Here is a 21,772-nt window from a genome sequence, read left to right as displayed (position 1 = left end):
ATTCCTATCCTACCCCCTTTTCTTTATTTTTAAGTTTTTGTTTTGGACTTGGCTGAGTCAGAGTCCCAAATTATATAGGAAGCGCTGTTTGACTTGCCTATATTGTTGGACAAATCTTCACAAACTTTTCCCCCAAAAATGTGCTGGTGATTTTAGTTGTGCATTGAAAGTTTTACTGTGATTGGCCAAGCAGGGGTCGAGAAAAAGGGCGGTCAATAAAAGTGTGTTTCTCATTTTAATTCCCATAGGGATTTTACATGTGACTTCAACCCGAACCGCTGGACGGAATTACACGAAATTTGGCAGAAAGCTAGCCCTTGCTCCAGAAAGAGTGCTTTCTGTTATTTGGTGTAAATCAGTTCCATAGTTTTAGAGATATTAAAAGAAAACCACATTTGTATATCTAGGGACACGAAGGATACGCAAACCCTACCCTATCTTGTTGAGATCTGATTGACTGCCAACTCTTCAGCCAGGAAGTGTTAGCAGCCAGCCTGGGACTTGGCTTCAGCCAAGTCTCTGAAAAAAGGTTAACAAAAAGAGGCACCCTGCCAGGGCAAAAAAGCATATTTTCAAACATTCTCGCCAAAAATCATGGACTCTGGCAAAAATTGGAAAAAAACAAACAAACCCGGGCTCCCACACTTGTTTTGAAAAGAGCCCCCAGATATGTCAGGTCCCTGAGGCATTGTTTAAAAAAAGGATGGGGGCGCACAGTGCCCCCTCTTGAGGCTCTTGGAGTCCCAGGGACCACCACCTCCCCGGGGCTTTATAAGTAAAAGGCGGAGAGCTCCACATACCCCCCTCTAATACTCTCCTGGTCCCCGGGGACCACCACCACCTCAGTGACAGTCCATGCGCAAAACATGAGGGGGGCCACGCAGCTCCCCTCCTGGAGCCATATAAGGTATTTGCCAAAAAGCGTCTGTTTGCACTACTTATCCATAAATAACTGAATAATTCATCCCTGCGAGTGCTGACCATTATTATTCCTGACATAAGTCGCAGATTTACCCCTGCGCGTTCGAGCACCCATCTGCGAGTGCAGAAGGTAGGGGTGCCTTGGAGCAGCGAAGACGGGCTACTGCTAATACAGCGGGTCCGCGGCACCTTGCAACACGTGGTTCCAGCTGTGGAATGGTGGGCCTGGTTTGAGGACCTTGGTATGGGCTGGGATCCAGTTTGTGTGGCTACCAGTAAGCCACTGGGGTCTGATGAGGCACTGAACATGGGGTGTAGCGGCACCCACTTGGGATTACTAGCATAAATGGACTGCAACGACCAAGGTGCAATAGTGCACATGCCCACAGGGGCGATGCTTCAAATAGGCGGGACTATCGAAATTGAAGCAGGGATTCCATTTTTGCTAGCCTCTGCTGCTCTGGGTGCAAAGCCAGCGAACAAGGGCAGTGGAGTGCCCGAAACGCGTTTGGCTAATGTGAGATTGACTGTCAGCTTCCAAACTGTTCCCATTGCAGTTCTCAAATTAAAGGTCAACATCCCACCATAGGTTTGAGTCCTCATTTGGAGGCAACTTCAGTGTTTTGATGTGAGCGGCTGCCTCAGCCACGAAGACAGGGCACTGCTGATACAGCGGGTCTGCGGCACCTTGCAACACGTGGTGCCAGCTGTGGAACGGTGGGCCCCTTTTGAGGACCTTGGTATGGGCTGGGATCCAGTTTGTATGGCTACCAGTAACCCACTGTGGTATTATGAGGCACTGAACATGGGGTGTAGCTGCGCCCACTTGGGATTACCAGCATGAATGGACTGCAACGACCAAGGTGCAATAGTGCACACGCCCACAGGGGCGACGCCTCAAATATGCGGGACTATCGAAATTGAAGCAGGGATTCAACTGTTGCCAGCCGCTGCTGCTCTGGGTGCAAAGACAGTGAACAAGGGCAGTGAAGTGCCCGAAACGTGTTTGGATAATGTGAGATTAACTGTCAGCTTCTAAACTGTTCCCATTGCAGTTCTCAAATTATAGGTCAACAACCCACCGTAGGTTCGCGTTTTCATTTGGAGGCTACTTCAGTGTTTGGATATATTAATATGTATTTTTAATATATATTTTGATATCTATGGATCCGTCTTAGTATGGTATTTATTGGCCACTTCACAACATTTATGTTTTTATTATGTGACCAATCTATATGTAAAAAAGTGAGTATTTCTTCCATGTCCATGGGATTGTCAATTGCACTTGCACTTTATAAGGCGAAGTAAAATGTCAAGGAGTTGTTATGTTATCAAGGGCGGGATTGCCCGAAACGCGTAATGGCAGAGCTGGCAATGAAATAAAATAACACTGCACAAGATACCTGGGTCCACGCTTGTTTTTCCAAGATGAAGGTGGAAGCTGAGAGCGAGTTGAGGAATATATATATATATATATATATATATATACATACTTACATCATATATATTAATAACTGAATTAACCTGTATGCCACCAAATGTTGCCCTCTACTTCAATAGCGTGTAAAGGTTGGTTTGGGGGTCTAGGAATAAAATGGGCATCTTAGGTTAAGTCTTAAAGTTAGGAAATTGAATGTATACAGTACGCAATACAGAATGAAATGTCTCTCTCACGCAAATAACAAAGGTTGGAACAAACCAAGTCTTGTTTCTTAAGTAATGGATACTACCATTACATTTTAACCAACCTTTTACATATCTAGGGTATACAATCATTTAATATGGTCTATATTTGAAAAAATGTTAAGACCTGAAATAATATATTCGCTACTCTGTTCATTTTTTAAATATCTAAATGTAGTTCTCCCATCTTATAGTGCACATATGTTCCTGTTTGTTACAGAATTATCTCAATTTTCGTGCTGATAATCATCATTTTTAAATATTTATTACTTATTCACATAACTTAAAAGTCCCTGACAGGTGTTGTGCTTTTTTTAAATTGCAAAAAACTTTAGATGGTTTGTTTTCTTCATTTCCAATTATTTAAATAACGTTGGACTCACGAATTGAAAAACAAAATATTTACCTTTATATAACATGGTACGATAGTTATTTGCTTCCCAGTAGCTTATGTTTACTCTTGTGAAAACATTGTACTTCTCTGGATACTGAAGTTCAAACACCACTCCTGTTTCTGGAGAAGGTTTGTAGTCGTAGATAGAAACACTGCTCACTGGAAGAGGTTCTGTAATACAAGAATGAAGAGGAAAATGAAAGACCACTCGCAAATGTCATTTGTGATTGGTTTTTACCTCTACAATTCACAACAGTTTATCATTACTGGGATCATTACACGGAAAGTGGAACATCCTAAATTTCTCTGAACGGACGTCATGTCCGTTGCACATTTTACAGTAGCATCAGTCTAATATCACCATATGAAATATAGGAAGCAGGGCAGAAGTGTATGGAGATGGGATGAGGAGAAAGAATTTAGCTAAGACTTTTATATGTATGACATTAAATCCCCACAGCATCCTGCTGGAACACCCCAATATAGTTCAAGCTGAAGATTTAAGGATTAATTTAATGTGTAGTGCAATGGTTAACTCGTGGTCCGGAAACACCTGGTGGTCCACAGAGCCTACCTGAGGGATTTGTGATTGCTTAAACATTTAGATAATATTAACAGATTAATAAAGTGTATATAAATAAAAAAAACAATTGTAAAATTGAAATGTAAAAAACGCCCTGTAAATGAGAAGGAATTTGTTTGTTATATGATATAGGTACTTAGTATCGTGCGCTACTCACTCCAGAAGAAGTATCTTCAATTTGAAATTCGAAGGCTAAAAATTAAGTTGGTATGCTCAAATTGATTCTGTCAGTATAAGTGCCTCAACAGACTATAATACGGACGATGGGTGGCCTCATTTGAATTTAGAAAAGCTCCAATTTTCCCATTAAAATTTTGATTTATTTATATTTTGGAAATTAGAGCAAATATGGTAAATGATTTGCAATCGGGGTTGTGCTGATGCCCCTTTTTCTCTTTCTGAGCAATGAGGCAAAAGTAGTTCAAAGAGCAGTACCGTGCAGCGATAAGGAGCTTAAAGGTCCTAACCAAGATTTCATGAAGGTAGTAAACATCATTATTAGTTGTTGAAAAACTTAGAAACATGAAAATTAGGAATCAACAGATGAAAATAAAATAACTTCAGCTGATAAAACCCAAATGTCCCACTGCTAGTATAATCAATCAAGCCAATGTAATTCAAATACAAAACATAAAATTTCAGAAAAAGTAATAAAAGCCTTTGTAGAATTTTTAAAGCACCTCGGAATAGGGCACTGGTAATAGTGAGCTCCAAGTGAGTATGGGTATGCCATATGAAAGGTTTGGGCTGGTCAAGAATTTTATCCTCAGACTTAGACCCTCATTACAAGTATTGATATAATCATGTTGAACATCCTGCATACCGCAATTGCAGATATCATGGGTCAGAATGAGGGATAACTATGAGACTATGTGTTTGCACACCAATGTCTACAATTCTTTCCTCCAGGTACCTTTCCCATTCACATTTCTCCTAGAGCACTGTGAATGGGGATAATTTCTGAATTTGTGTGTTTTCCTGTAAAGGTGTAATCCTGATTCAGGTTGATTTCCTGTTTCCTGTATGTGAGACGATGCCTCTTTTCAGGTGGTCTGGCCCATTTTTTATTGAATTGTGTTCCTGGTTTTTAGACTCAGCAAACTGGGGCATTTCTATCCAGTGCCTAGTGTATGCTCCCTGACCATAAACACATGCAGAAATAGACTAATTGCTGATTGGCTTATTTAACCTTTTGATAAGGACTTATTATGTAGTGTGGAAATACACCTATGGCATAAACAGTTAAATGTCACATGTGGACAGCAGCACTAATTGTGCCATCCACTAGAGATAAAGGAAAACATGGCTTCAGTCCATCATTGCAGGCTGATTTGGTTCACCTGATGTGCCTATTATAGGAGTTCTGTTTTTGTCGAAGAAGTTTAAGATTGAAATGAGAGGGGGTATGTCTCCATGCTCTTATTGCAAGTCTGAGGTATCTGCATTCATCGTTAAGGATACAATTGAACCAAGGGTTGGATCTTTTAGACTGGATTCTCTTTAATTGCATTGGGGCAAGGGTGTCCATGATTTTTTACATGGAATTGGTGTAGCGCTCAGTGAGGTCATGAGTATCATGAGTGTCATACATGGAGGAGGGCAGGCGCAGGATGTTTTTGCAAAAAAGTTGCCATAGTGAGTGGGTTAATATTGCATGTGTCCTGTACCCAATGATTGGCCTTTACAGATTGACTGTTAGAAATGGGCAGAAACCACCACTCTAGTCAGAGCAAGGGAGTTACACACTGAAGATAACCCCTGCTCATCCCCTTGGTAGCTTGACAGAGCAGTCAGGCTTATCCTAGAGGCAATATGTAGAGCGTTTGCGCAACAAACTCACACAGCAGCGACAGACTAGGCACACCACAAAAGAAACTCCACACAAGGTTATATCAAAAATAGTCTTTGTATTACTCATAAAACACATTAGAACGTAATCACAAATATACACTGTGCCACCTGGCACTAGGTATGACTTTACAGGGATTATATACAATACAGGGCCAATCGGGCCACTGTCATCACGATCATAATTAACAGTTAGTGACCTAGCACAACAACATTATGCATAAACCATCAGTAGCAGTGCACATATCGTAATCACCATCATCACAGGATGACCTAGTCTGGCATATTAGGCAAACATCCTAATAGTCAGTGCACCCTAGTAAGAAGCATTAGGTGTAAACCCCCATCATTAGGGCACCGTAATCACTGATAAGGTGCACACATGTTATGCCTGGTTATTAAACTTAGAGTGTTAGCCTGTGTGGCAGGGTTTCTTTAGGAATGTTCATGGGTTGCTGGGTGATGGTGTCAGAGGATTCCAGGGTTTTCAAATGTATGCGAGGACGTTAATTGTCGAAGGCGGATGCCTTTTGTTGCCTCTGCTGTGTTGACCAGTAATAAACTAACCTCAAGGATTCACGACTTCTGAGTTTATTACTACAATTTTACTGGCGACGATTCTGGTCACACAGCTGTTTCCTCGAGCCTACGCGAGTATTTCAGCCTCGTCGAGACAAGCCAAAGAAAGACAATCTACTTCAAACCGAGGTGGGTGAGGAGCTTCTCCGACGCCTCGAGACTACCAGGATTTTCCCCATCCTCACAAAACACACCCTTACGCAGCTGCAAGGTAAGGGTGTCTATTTTGTTTTTAAAAAAAACAAAGACAGACGAGCAACCGTTTTTCGTGTATACACGAACTTACTTTGACCAGAGGAAGATCGATTCTGCTGCCGCTTTATCTGGGACCGCAGAGTATTATCGCTTGCCTTCCTTCTGTTTCAGTCGTTTTTGGGGACTTTCTCTCGTATTTTCAGACTTGCTGCGCATGCGCGAACTAAGGGCTAATTTTATTTGCTTTACGCACACGCGAACCGGCAACACGTCTGAGGGATCTTGTTACGTCAGTCTTTCTGTTCTAGTTGCCAAGCAACAATCACCAGCACTCAAGTGATTCAGCTCCTGTGTTGCAGTCGAGTCTACGATTATACAACTAAAGATTACTGTTTCTCCTGTGGATTGCTTCTGTGATCCACACACACACATACATACATATATGTATTTATTTTACGAAGCTTGCAGATCCTTCCTGTGATCTTTCTTCAGTTTTAAAGAAAAAGAAGCAGATTCTTCCTGTGATCTGCACACAGTCATTTTTTTTTGTTTCAAAGAAAAGAAGCAGATTCTTCCTGTGATCTGCACACAGTTATTTTTCTTCAGTCTTAAAGAGAAAAAAAAAGCAGATTCTTCCTGTGATCTGCACACTAACATTAGGGATGTTTTTTTTCTAGATACTTAAGTTGGTTGTTACGTTTCTGATTTTTCTCTTTTCATTTTTTTTTTCTTTCTTCTCTTACTATCTCTCAAAGCGTTTTGATCACAATTCTATACGTTTTTCTTGCCTTTCACAACCAATATGCAATCTGTCAGTCCACCTCCTGCTTTTCTGGAATCTGCGGGGGATCCTCCAGTTAGGTGGGAACTGTGGTTTGATGCTTTCCAAACCTATTTGGGTGCTATTGGAGCATCCAGATTCGGCGATGAACGTAAAAGATTTTTACTCCTTCATTCACTTGGTTTTGAAGGGAGGTCCATCTTCAAACATCTTCCTGAGGTTGTTCATGTTCCAGGAGAAGACATAGATGTATTTCAAGATGCAGTGACCAAACTTAGGACAAGGTTTCATAAACAACCTAGTCTGATGGTTCTTCGACACAAATTCTTCAAGAGGCAACAAAAAGATGGAGAGGATGTTGACATGTATGTTTCTGCGTTAAGGAAACTTGCTTCTGAATGTCAGTTTGAGACATTTTTAGAGCAACTGATCAGAGATCAATTTGTCTGTCACTGTAGTGACAAACAGATAAGACAAAAACTTCTTTCTCTCTCGAATCCTGATTTAGATGAAACTATTAAGATAGCTAAGAGTATCGAAACTTCACAAATTTCTTTAAAAGAATTGGAAGACAAGCTTCCAGACCCGGTGAATGTGATCTCGTCCAGTTCAAAATCCAAGCGCAGTGACCCCAAACCAGAGGTTAAAGATAACGAGTCTAAAAGATCCATTTCAAAGAAAAATATGTATGTCTCACATGACCCCAAGAATATGTGCAATAGATGTGGTAACAAACAACATCAGAAGGGGATTAGATGCCCAGGTATAAATGTTATATGCAGTTATTGCAAAAAAACAGGGCATTTTGCTAAAGTTTGTTTCAAGAAGAAATTTAATGAGCAAAAAAGGTCTGTTGCATGTGTGTTAGAGTCAGACTGTGAGTCAGATTCAGAAACAATTGGTGTTATTCTAGATAGTCCTGATCATGTTTTAAAGATTTCTGATGAAACAGACTGTGTCGATCCGATCGTTGAGATTTTGGTGGGGGACAAAGCACTTAATTTACTTGTAGACTCTGGAGCTAGGATAACAATGATAACCAAGGAGCTATTTGAGGAAACTTGGGGAGATAGGAGTCTGCTACCCCCTGATCGCTCGCCAGTATCCTATGAGGGTCGTAGGATAGAACTGTTGGGTTATTTTGAGGATGAACTTCGATTTGATGGTAGAGTGATCAAGGGCAAGATTTATGTTGCTGTCAAAGGACTAAACATTTTAGGATGGTTTCACCAGGGGTTATTTAGGATGATCCTAAAACCTGGTTGCAGGGTGCAAGTTTTAACAGTTTCTGATGGTGGTTTTGATGGCAATATAAAATGGGAAGAACTTTTTCCTAGTGTTTTTTCTAAGGGTTTAGGAACGATCCGAGGGTTCAAGCACCGAATTATTGTTAAAGAAGGGTCACTACCGGTTAAGCACAAGCTGAGGGGTGTCCCATTCAGTGTTAGGGAGGACCTTGAAGCAGAGATTAAGCGCTTGTGCCAGGAAGACATCATTGAAGCAACAGAGTCGTCTTTATGGCTTTCTCCTCTTGTCATAGCGCGCAAGAGGTGTGGTAAGTTGCGTGTCTGTGTGGACCTTAGGTCCCTGAATAAGGAGATCTGGGTGGATTCTCATCCTCTGCCAAAAATTGACGATTTGTTTGCATGTGTCAGGGGTTCGAGATATTTTTCCAAATTAGATTTGGCAAATGCTTACCACCAGATTGAATTGGAGGAGGAATCTCGTCATTTTACATCATTTATTTCTCCTCTGGGAACTTTCCGCTATAAACGTATGCCTTTTGGTTTGGCTTCTGCCGCGTCGGTTTTCCAACGTGTGATGCAGGGTATGTTGGGTGATATCAAAGGGGTGCTGGTATTCCAGGATGATGTGCTGGTTCATTCCCAAGACATTACTTCGCACAATGTTTTGTTGAGGAAGGTCTTCGAAACGTTCAGAGAATATGGAGTGGTTGTGAAGCCAGAAAAATGTAAATTCTTATGTGATGAAGTCGAGTACTTGGGGCATCACATTTCTGGCGAAGGTATTCGTCCTAGGCAAGGTTTGTTGGATGCCATTATCAATGCGCCCATTCCGAAGGATAAAACAGGGGTAAAATCTCTGTTGGGTCTTTTGGAATATTATTCTAAATTTATGCCAAACTATGCCTCGGTTGTTAGGCCAATCGGCTATTTGTTGAGGAAGGGTGTTGTGTTCGGTTGGTCGAACGAGTGTAGCACAGCTTTGGAGACTGTGAAAGTTCTACTTAAGAATAGTGAGGCACTCAAGCCTTATGATCCTTCTCTCTCTACTTGTATCACGGTGGATGCAAGTCAAGTGGGTTTGGGATGTGTTGTTACGCAAGATACTCGAGGTGGTGAAAACACTATTGCTTTTGCATCCAGAGTTTTAAGGGATGCAGAAATGCAATATTCAGTAATAGAGAAAGAGTTGTTGTCTTGTCTCTGGGCTGTGAGTAAGTTTCGTACGTATGTTTGGGGCAGACGGTTCACTTTGAGGACCGATCATAAACCCTTGGTGAATATTCTTGGTGCTGGTACTAGCAAATGTTGTTCACCGAGGATTGTGAGAATGGTTTCAAGGCTTATGCAGTACCAATTCGATGTGGTCCATGTTTCTGGTGGTAAAAATACAAGAGCTGATTTTCTATCTAGATTTCCTGTAGGCTTGGACCAAGGGGTCTGTTCAGATGAATACCAAAAGGACGAAGACGATTCAGATGATTGTTTCATAGCTGCGGTAGACATTGCTGTTGGAGACGAAGGGAGTTGGTTAGAGGCCATTGCTCAAGACGAAGTGCTTCAGCAAGTGAACCATTATGTGATGAATGGTTGGCCTAGAGAGAGTACTTTGGTGCATTATTTACAGCCATACTGGAAAGTTCAGTCTGAGATTTCCATTGAAGGGGGGGTGTTAGTTCGGGGAGAACGACTTATTCCTCCTCTTGGTGTCAGGAAAAATATTATTCTCAGAGCTCATGAGGGTCATCTAGGTTTGACTCTCACCAAACGGAGAGTTCGAGATGGTTTCTGGTGGCCATCTATGGATTCGGATGTCTCAGAAGTTGTTGACAGGTGCGTCATATGCAGCAAAGCCGATAAAGGTTTGAAAGTAAAGACCCCACCACTCTTGCCAGTTGACTGTCCACCGGGTCCCTGGAGTAAGTTGGGGTTGGACATCATGGGGCCAATAGAAGGTTTGCAGAATGGTGGACGTTTTGTTCTGGTTTTGATTGATTATGTCTCAAAATGGCCAGAGGTTAAGGTTGTTAAGGACATTTCTTCTTCTACGGTGATTATGTTTTTGAGAGAGGTGTTTATTCGAGAGGGGTTTCCTGAGACATTGGTCACGGATAATGGCACTCAATTTGTTAGTGCAGAGTTTGAGTCTTTTCTTAAGTCTTCCAACATTAAACACACGAAAAGTTCGCTGTATCACCCACAGTCTAATGGTCAAGTGGAGCGAATGAACAGAGTGGTGGGTGACTGTATCAGATGGGGTAAGAGTGAAAGAGTTAATATACAAGGTTCCATTGATAGCATGCTTTGGTTCTATAGAACTACTCCCCATTCCACTACTAGAGTTTCTCCACTGATAAGGTGCACACATTACCTAATTGCCTTATGCCCAACTAAAACATAGGGGCAAACCTCAGGCCGCCTGGCCTTATCTTCGGGGGCCCGACCTGGGCGTCCTTGCAATGCCCTTGTCCAAATGTCAGAGCTCACCCCACACCGTGTGTTCATCAAGCAGCTGCCCGCAATCTAGCAGTGCAGCTGCGAACACCGATTCTTGCCCCCAAACTTAGGGCAACACAAAAGTGACTCAGGGCGGTCTTGGTCGTCGAGGGGGGGAAGGGGAGCTGGCACCCTGCTCCCCCTCCTCTGACCTGGCTCAGCATGGGCAATGCCCCCGCCCTCACGGTGACCGGAGCTCAATACTAGAAAGCTCAGCCGCATTCACCATTCCATAGGGGGCTGAGCGGTTCTGCTCACAGCCGTTGGCTGCCCAGCTGGGCAAGTCTATAACAGACACACCTGGAACAACCCTGCAGACATTGTCGAGATAAGCCTGCACAGTGCTGGATTTATTTGATATGAGCTATCAAAATACAAGTATAAGGCATTATTCCAGAAATGGAGCTCCAAATACACTAAAGGCAAGACAAGTATTATATAGGGTTCCCGACACGGGGCCTTAAATAGCAGAAAGGAAAGACAAGTATACTACAAGGTTCCAGAAATGGGGCTCCAAACAGAAGAAAGGCAAGCCAGAGCAGACCATAGGTGCATAGAGTTGAGGCCTTTTTATTATTACAGTGGCATTATTTAAGCCATTAATTTGTTATATGGCTGTTATTTAAGTATCTTGCAGTTAGAAATAGTGGTCTCTTGTTGGCATAGGTACCTTTGTCCAAGTTGGGACCCTTCTTCCTAGTCAGGGTAAGGGAGATACACTTCTAAAACAACCCGTGCTCACCCCCTTGGTAGCTAGGCACACGCAGACAGGCTTATCTCAGAGGCAGTTTGTAAAGCATTTGTGCATACATAAAGTAACACAGTGAAAATGCTACAAATAAACACCACACTAGTTTACAAAAATAAGCAAAACTTTATCTAAACCAACAAGACCAAAAACGAAAAAAATCCAAAATACAATACTGTAAGAATTTTTACTGTGCAAAATAACCTTTAAATTGCAGGAATATTGTGAAAACACAGTTCCTCCGACTCGGTAGCTCAGTTCGGGGCTACAGCGATACTTAACACGACAGAGTCTATCAATTCCAGCCAACTGCGCCTGTACGGGTCAGCTAAAGCGTAGACAGACTCGGAGACAGTACCTTTCTTGTTACGGACAATGCGCCGATGCGAGCCGGTCGGGGCAACTGTCGCGGTTGCGATGTGAGATGGAAGCCATTTCTAACATCAGGGCTCGGTGCAGGCAACGGTTCGTTGACGGAGTCGGTGAGACCAAGGCTTCTGTTGTATGGTAAGACGGTGCTTGATGTGGTGCTGACAGGTCACAGTGCGGCGACGAAGCCGGTTGATGTTTCAGCTGAGCAGCGTGTAGTGAAGCGGTGTGGAGTGTGGTGCCCACAGGACACGGTGCAAGCAGCGGCTCATTGCCAGAGTTGGTGAGACCAGGGTTGCGTTGCGAGGCGATGCTCTGAGCGGTGCCTTCAGGACACGGAGTCTGCGATGGACTCGGTGACGGAGCTGGCTGCTCTTTTCTTCTATTGTGACTGGAACCAGCGGAACCAGAGACAGTGCCCAGAAGGATGGTGAGGTCTTTGCTGTTCCTGAGACATCTTGAACAGGGGGCAAGCTCCACTTCAAGCCTTTGGAGATACTTTCATAAGCAGGATGCACACACAGTTCCCCACCTTGGCAGAAACAGCCATCACAGTCCAACTCCAGACCGCACACAGCAACGGGGAAGTACTCCTCCTTCAGTTTTTCCAGATCTTCTCGTTGGCAGAGCCTCCCCTTGAAGTCCAAAAGTGATTTTTGAAGTCTTTTCTATCCCTGAGACTTCTAACAGGAGGCAAGCTCTACTTCAAGCCCTTGGTGAAAACTCTAACAGCAGGATGGTGAAAGCACAGTCCAGTCCTTTCCCTGCCCAAGACAGAAGCAACCACTGCAGGCCAACCCCAACAGCACACAGCACAGGGGCAGTAATCCTCCTCCAGCTTTCCCAGTTCTTCTTCCTGGCAGGTTCCTTAGTTTAGCAGTAATCTAAAGTTAAGGGGTCTAGGCCCCCCTTTCATAGCACAAATTCCTTTGTTCTCTGGTGATAGAAAAGATCTTTGTCCAGCCAAAACCAGTTCTGTCCTTCCAGGTGCAGCTGCCCGGCAGGAAGTGGAGACAGCATTGTGTAAGGCAGACAGGGCCTATTCAGGTGCCAAGGAAATCTCCTCCCACCACTCTAAATGCAGACCGGGCCTATTCGGGTGTTAGGGAGAACTTTTCCCCCTACTCTGAATGCAGCTCAGGTCTATTCAGCCCTGCCCTAACTCATTCAGGAAAGGCAGGACACACATCAAACCCCCCATCCCCTGGTGGCTGTCTGAGCGAATGTGATACAGATCAGGGTGTACAAAATATCCCCACTTCCACGGATAGAGTAATTTCACAGTTACACGCACATACACTCATCATACACTAGGGCCCATTTCACTAACATACGCTCAAATACTCTACCAGCACTGAACCTGTGGAAAGAAAACTCCTAAACACCCTGCATCTACATCGAGGTCGATAAGACCTGGTTATTGTAACTGTCCTGAAACATGATCTAAACAATCTATACAACAATAATCAAAATAGAGTACTCAATAATTGACAAGAAATAATAACCAACACCATATTCAAAAGTATGGTACTTTATCTAAAATTAGTCAAAGTAAATCAATCAGAGTAAATCATCATTCTCATAATTACCTATTCTAGCTAAATGTCAGAATGGGTCAGGACAGGTCTCTCGGTAAAAGTCTCCCGAATCACCGTCCTCTCAGCATCGATCCTCACCAACGCAGGTTTGGGAAGAAAATGGCAAAGTGGCAAAGACCCTCTCTAGGCTAACAATTTTTATAGTATTTTAAACAAAAGAAAGCAACAAAAAGTATTCTTTACGTCCGCTGAACCGCTGAGCAGAGCGAGCAGGAAAGGATGTAGCATCGCTACATTTGGAAAATCTCCGCTCAGGAAAATCACAAAAATAAAAAGACAGAACAGGAACCAAAAATAAAAAGTATCTCTTAGCATGCACATTTCCTCGGCGATGACACAATGAGCTCAGAGTTCTTTCTTTATGGCCCCTTTGTCTTCCAAGGCTGTTCCGATACATCTGGAAACTCGCCCAGAACTGCTGCTGTCCTCACGGAAAGTTTTAACCAGGCAAGGACTGTGGTCAGATGTCTCGTGACCTTTCTCAGCAAGGCCTTCTCATCACAAGTCACTCACTCGAGGCCAGGCTGCAAACGGCAGCCATTTTTCGTTAGGCCAAAATAGACCATCTTAATTGAAAGAGACAACAAGCATTTGCAATGCAATAGGTCTCGCATTTACGGGAGTTTGAGCTATTGGCATTGTAATTGACAATGCGTTTTATTTATGTTTTACAAACAAAAACATAAATAAGAGGCATTGTCATTTACAGTGCCAATAGCTCAAACTTGCGTAATTGCGAGACCTATTGCATTGCAAATGCTTGTTAGGGATGGGGAGATTAAGTGATTTGCCCGGAATCACAGGATGCTTGAGCCTCCCGTCAGCCTCGAACCCAGTTCCCCACCTTCAAAGTCAGCCACTCTACTGTTAACCTACATGTGTATCTGAGAAAGAATAAATGGCTGCTCATTGTATTCTCTATTCCCCAGTGAGAAGCGCTCAGAACTCTTTCTTTCACTTTCAAAGTAGTAATTGAAGCAAGCACCACACAGAATGTGCTATTATACGTGGGGGGAGGGCAGAGGTAGGTTGTGCGTCGCTGGGCCTGTTGCTGCACTGAGTCATGGAAGTCTGTTGTCAGTCAGACACACCCAGGGGCGGTGGAGGTAGACTTACCAGGCCCAGTTGATGCTGGTGGGCGCGGCAGCCCCGGATTCCTACAGGGGCCCCTGCTGCCCCGTAGACAGCTGATTGCGCTCCGCGGCTGAGACACTTCCTGGCGTGTCACTAGGGGCAAGCAGGAGCATTACACAGAATACGTGGCACGCGTCGCAGCCTTAAGAGAAATAGCCCATTACTCCCAGTGTATGTACATCCAATGCGGTGTGCTTTGTTGATGATCACATTCATAAGTATTGACACACAGTTTTGGTTTTTGTACAGTTAACACTGGATTCAGTGAAGCGTAAAAAAACAGACCCCATGTAATGTTAAGATAATGGCCATTAACTGGGCAGTCACATTTTAGCAATCCTAGAATTACTGAGTATTAATTAGCAAAAGTCGTGCCGTCGTGGACAGAGACGTCATATGACATGTGATCCTCTGCAATAAACTTTGAGCTTTTTGCATCATTGCATACTTTTACTCTAAAGATGCTAGGACATAAAAGGCATGTCATTCAGTGACAACATAGCACTATGCGTACCCATGAAAAGAGATCATGTTGAGGAGCATTGGTAGAGCGCTGTCTGTATAGTGTTCAAGTGTATATCAAGAGCAAGGTGGACTGGGTTAGCTGTGTGGGTAGGGAGTCGAGGGATATGTTGGGGTACAAGCACAATGTGTGTACAGTGGATCTGCAGGTCCAAAGCAGAGCAGTGGGAGACCTGGCTTTGCTCATTTTATGAAGAGACAAAGGAGGGGCTGTGGGGTGTGCCCTTCCCTCGCTATCTCTTCCCTGAACTGCTTCTATCAATTATAATAATTACAGTCTACATGTACCTGCAAAGAGAACAAGCAAGCATGGGGAATGCAAGGGTGTGTTAAGGGATGGGGCGATAATGAGGTCAGCATTGCAGGGTGTGCAGAGCCTTCTGGGACCAGGCGGACTGATAGAATAGTAGTGATGGCGAAGGTACAGTGGAGGGGTACAGTGTTGTAGTGTATCAGCAGGGATGGCGGGGGCATAGCGAAGCGGCACCGTGCTGTAATGTAATAGTAGGGATGGCGGGAATATAGCACAGTGACACGGTGCTGTGGTGTAATAGCAATAATAATGGGTTTGGAAAAAACGGGCACGGTGAGGGTGTAGCAGCGATAGCGGTAATACAACGGAAGGTCACGGTGTCGCAGTGTAATAATAATAACGAGGGCAGCAGACAGGAGCGGCACAGCGTAGGAGTTGTGGCAAGGATACAGCGGAGGGACCAATGTTGTAGGAGACAGCAGAGGGACAGAGTGGTGTAATGCAATAGTAGTAATGACGACAGTAGAGAGGAGAAGCACGGTGTAGTAGTATAGTAACAGTCATAACGAGGATGCGGCGAAGAGACATGGCGCAGTTTGTCATAACAGTAATAGTGGGAGAAGCACAATGTTCTGGTGCTGGTGGTGTAGTGATGACAGGCGTGAGCGAAAAGGAGCAAAGGGGCACAGTGGGGCAGCGTAATAGCAGGAATAACGAGATACAGCAGAGGGGCACGAAGGCCTAGCGTGATAGCAGTGATGACGGAATACAGCAAAGGGGCACCATTCAGCGAGGGAAAGGCGGGAGAAAGAAGAATCAACGGGAATAGGGCACACATGCTTTTGTTTACATGAACGGGGCGGGGCCTGTCACGGGCAGCTGATTCTGCTCAAGACAAACGACATTAGCAGAGCGGTCCGTGCCCAGAGGAGGCGGTGTCCACAAGCAGGGGTCACCCAGAGAAGTCCGCAGAGAGGCAGAGTCTGGATGCCTGAGGGGAACCAGAGACAAAGTAAACAAGCAAGAAGGGGGTGGCAAATGGTGTGCACTTTGATGTCCTCAGTGGCCGCTCGGCTCACTGAGGACATCAAAGCAAGTGATCAGGCAGTGCTTTTCAGGCTGCCAAATGGTGCGCGCGCCCGGCGCACATGCACTGTATTTGGAGGCCTGAAAAGCACTGTTTGCACTTCCAAAACTCGCTTACTATAAGTCTCGCCAGAGCAGCGCTAAAGCGCTGTCTCAGACGAGACCTAAAAACAACGTTACCACAGCATAGTGATTAAACAGTGTTAACCTCACTAATACCCTTATGTGTATGTAATTATCTAGCCTTTGCAACACAGAAAAGCATTAATTCAAAAGCGTTTTGTGCTTTAAAATAAACAGCACACAGCAACATTTAAACGTGCACATTATTATTAATAGGCATCACATACGCGTTCCCACGTGTAGTTCTCTCTTGTTAATACGTACATGTTGATAAGTAAAAAAAACACTTACACAAAACAAATAATTAATAATTAATGATTAGTAATTTTAACTATGACAAATAGACAAACCGGAGCTTAAAAACCCGATAGATTTTCAACAGAAAATTCTGCTCCAGCAATCCCCCCTTTGGTGATTTTATCACCAAATAAACCAAAAACAAAAAAAAAATTTAGCGAAATTTGGTCCCATTTTAGGAGAAATTGGAAATGTCTTTTTCTCCTTACACTACACTACACACCAGACACTCTTTCATCATCTCTTTTTGTATCCAAATAAACACTCTCCCTCAATTCTTCTAATTCTATTTCTTGTGGTTCTCTTTTCAACCTTTTATTTCTCTTTTCATTATTTCTCTTGATTAATTTCTTTTTCCCTCCCCTGTTTTTACAACACAAACACACTAATCTAAGTATCAATAAAGCAACAATTATACAAGTTAAAGGAAACAATATCTTACCTATAATAGTACTACCTATTTTTGCAATAAAACTCTTAACAGCCATCACCTTATTAGCTAATTTAGTCCAAATACTTTCAGCTTCAAGTGGTACTAATTCTTCATGCAAATCAGTAATATTTTTAATATAGACCTTCAGGTCTTTGCTTTCGTCAGGAATGTAAGTGCAACAATGTTGAACTTTCAGCATTCCACAAACTCCACCCTCCTTGGCTAATAGAATATCAAGGGCAAGTCGATTTTGCATTGACATGGCACGTACGGCAATCAATTCCGTATTCACCAAAAGAAACCCTCCAGCGGTATTTGTCGATAAGCGATCCACCACTGTTGACAGTTTCCGAATTCCATAAGCATTTAAAGAAATTCCCACTGCTGGAATTAAAGCTCCAAAAATGTCACCTACTATTTCAGACCAAGTTTCTCTCTTGAAACGCGTTAGTAAATTAATATGTTCTACATCTTCTATTCTATCTATATGAAAGATCTTTGGAAAGACCAGGCCCACATAACACGTGCCATACCAATGGTCAGGCAACTTGTAATAAGCCTTGTTCCCACAAACATAATACACTCCTGGAAAAATTGTATCTTCTCCACCCTTGAAACCCCATCCTGTTGCAATGAAGTATGTATCATGACATTCACTAGTCCCAACAAAATATGTATCATATTGGGATTTCCTTCTTGTAATACACAGCTTACCCTTCTGTGGTGCATCTAGAGCTAAAGTTGGACTAGCCCCATTTCTCAATTCTTTTCCCATTTCAATGTCCCAAATTGTCTCACTCACTTTGTATCTTCCTGCTTTCTCATGCATGCTCAATCTCCTTTCCTCCACCATATTTAGGAAAGCTTTCTCCTCTTCTTTCAGACTGCAAGTTAAATTATTCTTAAAAATGTAATCTAATGTTAACTCTTCTTTTTCAATAAAAATCTCACCAAAAATGTTAGCATCTTTAGCTGGATTCAGCTCTTTGTTCATTGGCAATTGCCCAAAAATGTTATCTTTGTTAGACATCTCATAATCTATTTTCCCTAACAAATAAAAAACACTACTTAATACACTACACGAAATTCCATACGTAGCTGGTAAATGGTGATAAGTAACACCCTCTGAAACGGATGCAGGCAATTGCATACAGACGTAGCAATCCCTAACTTCCATTGTTTTCACATATTCGTATAACAGCTTTGAAAAAACATTACTAGAAAAATCATTAATCGACCTATCTTTATGTATGTAAGTATTACTAATTCCAGTCGGAACTATTTTTTGTGAACTCTTCTCTGCAAAAGTCACATTTTCAGTGTGTATTCCTAAAGTGTCTAATGTAACCCTAAAGGTAACTAATAAAGCTAAAACATCCCACAATAGCATTAATAATCCAGTACAGCAGCAGCACATTCTACACCATCTTCTTAAGAAGGCACATCTACTTTGGTTATTCTCTATGTTAGCCATTTCACTACTTTGACCGTGTCTTTTGACTTAGCCTCTACTACTCCACTACTTGAAACTCCAAAATTCTGGATTACTTCAAACAATTAATTTCAGTTTCTTCTTTTTTTTCACTCTCTCCAAGTAATTTCTTCTGTTCACTCAATTTGGATATTCATCATTTTTCACTCCAACTTCTTCGACATCAAATTGTATTAGATCTCCAACAATATCCTCAGTATCCGACTTTTCATCAATGTCAGTCAAGATAACTTTCAGGATTTCACCTGTATCTTCCTCAACCACTTCTCGTACGGTCTCCTCTTGATTTCCTTGACTTTCTGCCTCTTCACCTTCAGACAGTGCCACGTACGTCCATTCCAGCGACCTATACTTCTGGTTAGGTTTTCTTATTCTCTTGATCCCTTCTGGTTCTTGTTCTTTTGACTCTTTTCTCTTTTCACCTTTTACTGGATTCTGACTCGATACTTCATTCACTTGTTCAGCTTTCGAGTTATTTGCTCGTATCAGTCTGTATCTTAGCCTCTTTATTCTGTTGTTAGGCCAAAGATCTCCTCTCACAACCTTTTTCGGTCTTGTTTCTATATTATTTCTCTCTCCAATCCAAGTTCTCTTTCTCAGAACTCGACCCTCTGATTTCTCATTCTCACTTTCATCCGATTCTGTTTCAAATGCCTCTTGTTCTTCAGCAGCTTTCTTTCGCTCCACAGTCTTTTTCACCACTGTTTGAGACTTCCCTAACTCTTTCCCTCCTCGGATCTCCGACACGCAATCTTCTTGCTGTCTACTTGTCCCTTTACCTAGCTTATCAGGAATGTTCCCTACACCTCCTCGGGGGTCTTCCGCAATCTGTCCCTCTCTATCTTCTTCTAACCCTGCTTCTTCAGGTACAATCTCAAGTGGTTCTTCAATCTCCTCTTCTGATTCAGGAGTCTCTGTGGAATTGCTCTTTTCTCTTCTTTTTTCTTCACTGCTTTTCGGAACTTCAGGCTCTTTCACAGAATCTGATCTTTTTCCCAAGACTTTCAATGGTTCTCTTGAAGTCTTCTCTGACTCTTTTACTGGTTCTGTTTCTTCATCATCACTGGAATCTGACTCTTCAAAATACTCCTTACCAGTTCCGTCTTTTGGGTTTGGAACTCTCAGAGTATGACTCGCATGCACCCAGTTTTTCACACCAGCACACTTTACTGCAGTTGTCGTAGTCAGAATAACTTGTCTCGGCCTTCCCCACCTTGGAACCAAGCAATTTCTTCTTCTGTGCACTTTAATCCTCACCCAGTCCCCTGGACTCAGATCATGAGCTTGCTTCTTCTCAAGTGTGGTAGCTTCTTCTCCAACCTGGTGAAACACAGAATGAACTGCGTCAGCCAGGCCTTTACAGTAATCCAAAATCATGTCATCAGTTATTGTCATCAACTTATTTGCAGGTACATATGCATGTCGCATTGCACGTCCCATTATGATTTCGTGCGGACTTAAACCAGTAGTTCTATCTGGAGTAGATCTAATAGACATTAGCACTAGAGGCAAGACATCGGGCCATTTCATACCAGTGGCTAAACACATCTTACCAATCCTGTTCTTGATTGTGCCGTTTATCTGCTCAACAACACCAGAAGCCTCTGGCCTGTATGCACAATGTAGCTTCTGCTGTATGCTTAATGCTTCACAAATCAAACTCATGAGTTCATTATAGAAGTGTCCACCTCTATCAGACTCAATCGTTACTGGAAACCCGTACCTAGGAATCAACTCTCTTAACAGTAGTTTTGCCACTGTTATTCCATCATTTCTCCTAGTCGGATAGGCCTCCACCCATCTTGAAAACAAGCAGACTACCACTAGAACATACCTCAGTCTGTTCACTTGGGGCATTTCAATGAAATCAATCTGCATTCTTGTAAAAGGACCTCCTTCTCTGCCTATTGTTACTAGACTCACCACTGTCTTTTTCCCAGTGTTAAATTGCTGGCAAATCAAACATCTTTGACAGATGCTCTCTGCAATTGTCCTGAACTTTGCATTGTACCAGGTTTGCTTAAACGACCTGATCATCGCATCCCTTCCCAAATGTCCCTGGCCATGATACATCCTTGCCATTGACGACAGTATGGAGTTCGGCATGACTGGTCTGCCATCTCTATAGACCCAAACATGGTCTGTTTCTCTTGGGGCACAACCTGCCTTCATCCAGTCTTTCTTTTCTTCCTTTCCTGCCTCATCCTGCAACTGTTTCACTTCATCCCACGTCTCTAAGACATTAGTAAACATTACAGAACAAAAAGACATTTCACCTTCTCGTTCCCGATTAATGGACTGATTGTTTTTGGCACAATATTGAGCAATGTCATTGGCATATCGATTGACAACTGTCACAAAATCATCTCCTTGTCCATGAGCAGCACACTTCACAACTGCTAACTTTTTAGGCAACTGTATCGCCTCAAGTAATTTCCCAATCACTTCAGCATTCTTTATTGGAGTCCCACTCGACGTCAAGAAACCTCTTTGTAGCCAAAGCTGGCCAAAATCATGCACAACTCCAAATCCATACTGACTATCAGTCATCACAGTCGTTCTCAAATCTTTCCCAATTTCACAAGCTTTTGTCAATGCCACTAATTCCGCAACTTGTGCAGATTTCACTCCTTTCAATGGTGATGCTTCCATAACCTCTGAAACCTTGCACACTGCATATGCTGCACATAGCACACCCTCATCATTCCTCAGACATGATCCATCCACAAACAACACATGATCACTCTCATGCAAGGGAAGATCCCTTATGTCTGGTCTCGGTTTTGTACAGTAATCAAGCACATCCAAACAATTGTGATCATCTTCTGTCTTTACACCCACTTTTTCCACATCCGGCAACAATGTCGCTGGATTCACATTCACACATCTCTCAAGAGTCACATTTGATGCTCCCAGAATGACTTTTTCATATTTAGTCAGCCGACTATGTGACATGTACTGGGTTCTGCTTCTTGTCAAAAGAATTGCCACAT

General features: G+C 42.9%; 1 protein-coding gene across 6 annotated transcripts in view; it reads right to left on the bottom strand.

Annotated features, from left to right (window-relative positions):
• Positions 1-21,772, bottom strand: part of PTPRO (protein tyrosine phosphatase receptor type O) — a 922,864-nt gene that overhangs the window by 464,052 nt on the left and 437,040 nt on the right. For all 6 annotated transcript variants that reach the window (XM_085652640.1, XM_085652641.1, XM_085652636.1 and 3 more), the window contains exon 3: positions 3,011-3,169. In XM_085652640.1, the coding sequence (XP_085508766.1) occupies positions 3,011-3,169 (159 nt within the window). The remainder of the gene's footprint in view (positions 1-3,010; positions 3,170-21,772) is intronic.

The sequence above is a fragment of the Triturus cristatus genome, chromosome 4_1 (assembly GCF_964204655.1).
Source record: "Triturus cristatus chromosome 4_1, aTriCri1.1, whole genome shotgun sequence".
NCBI lineage: Eukaryota > Metazoa > Chordata > Amphibia > Caudata > Salamandridae > Triturus > Triturus cristatus.
This window is presented reverse-complemented; position numbering and strand designations above follow the sequence as displayed.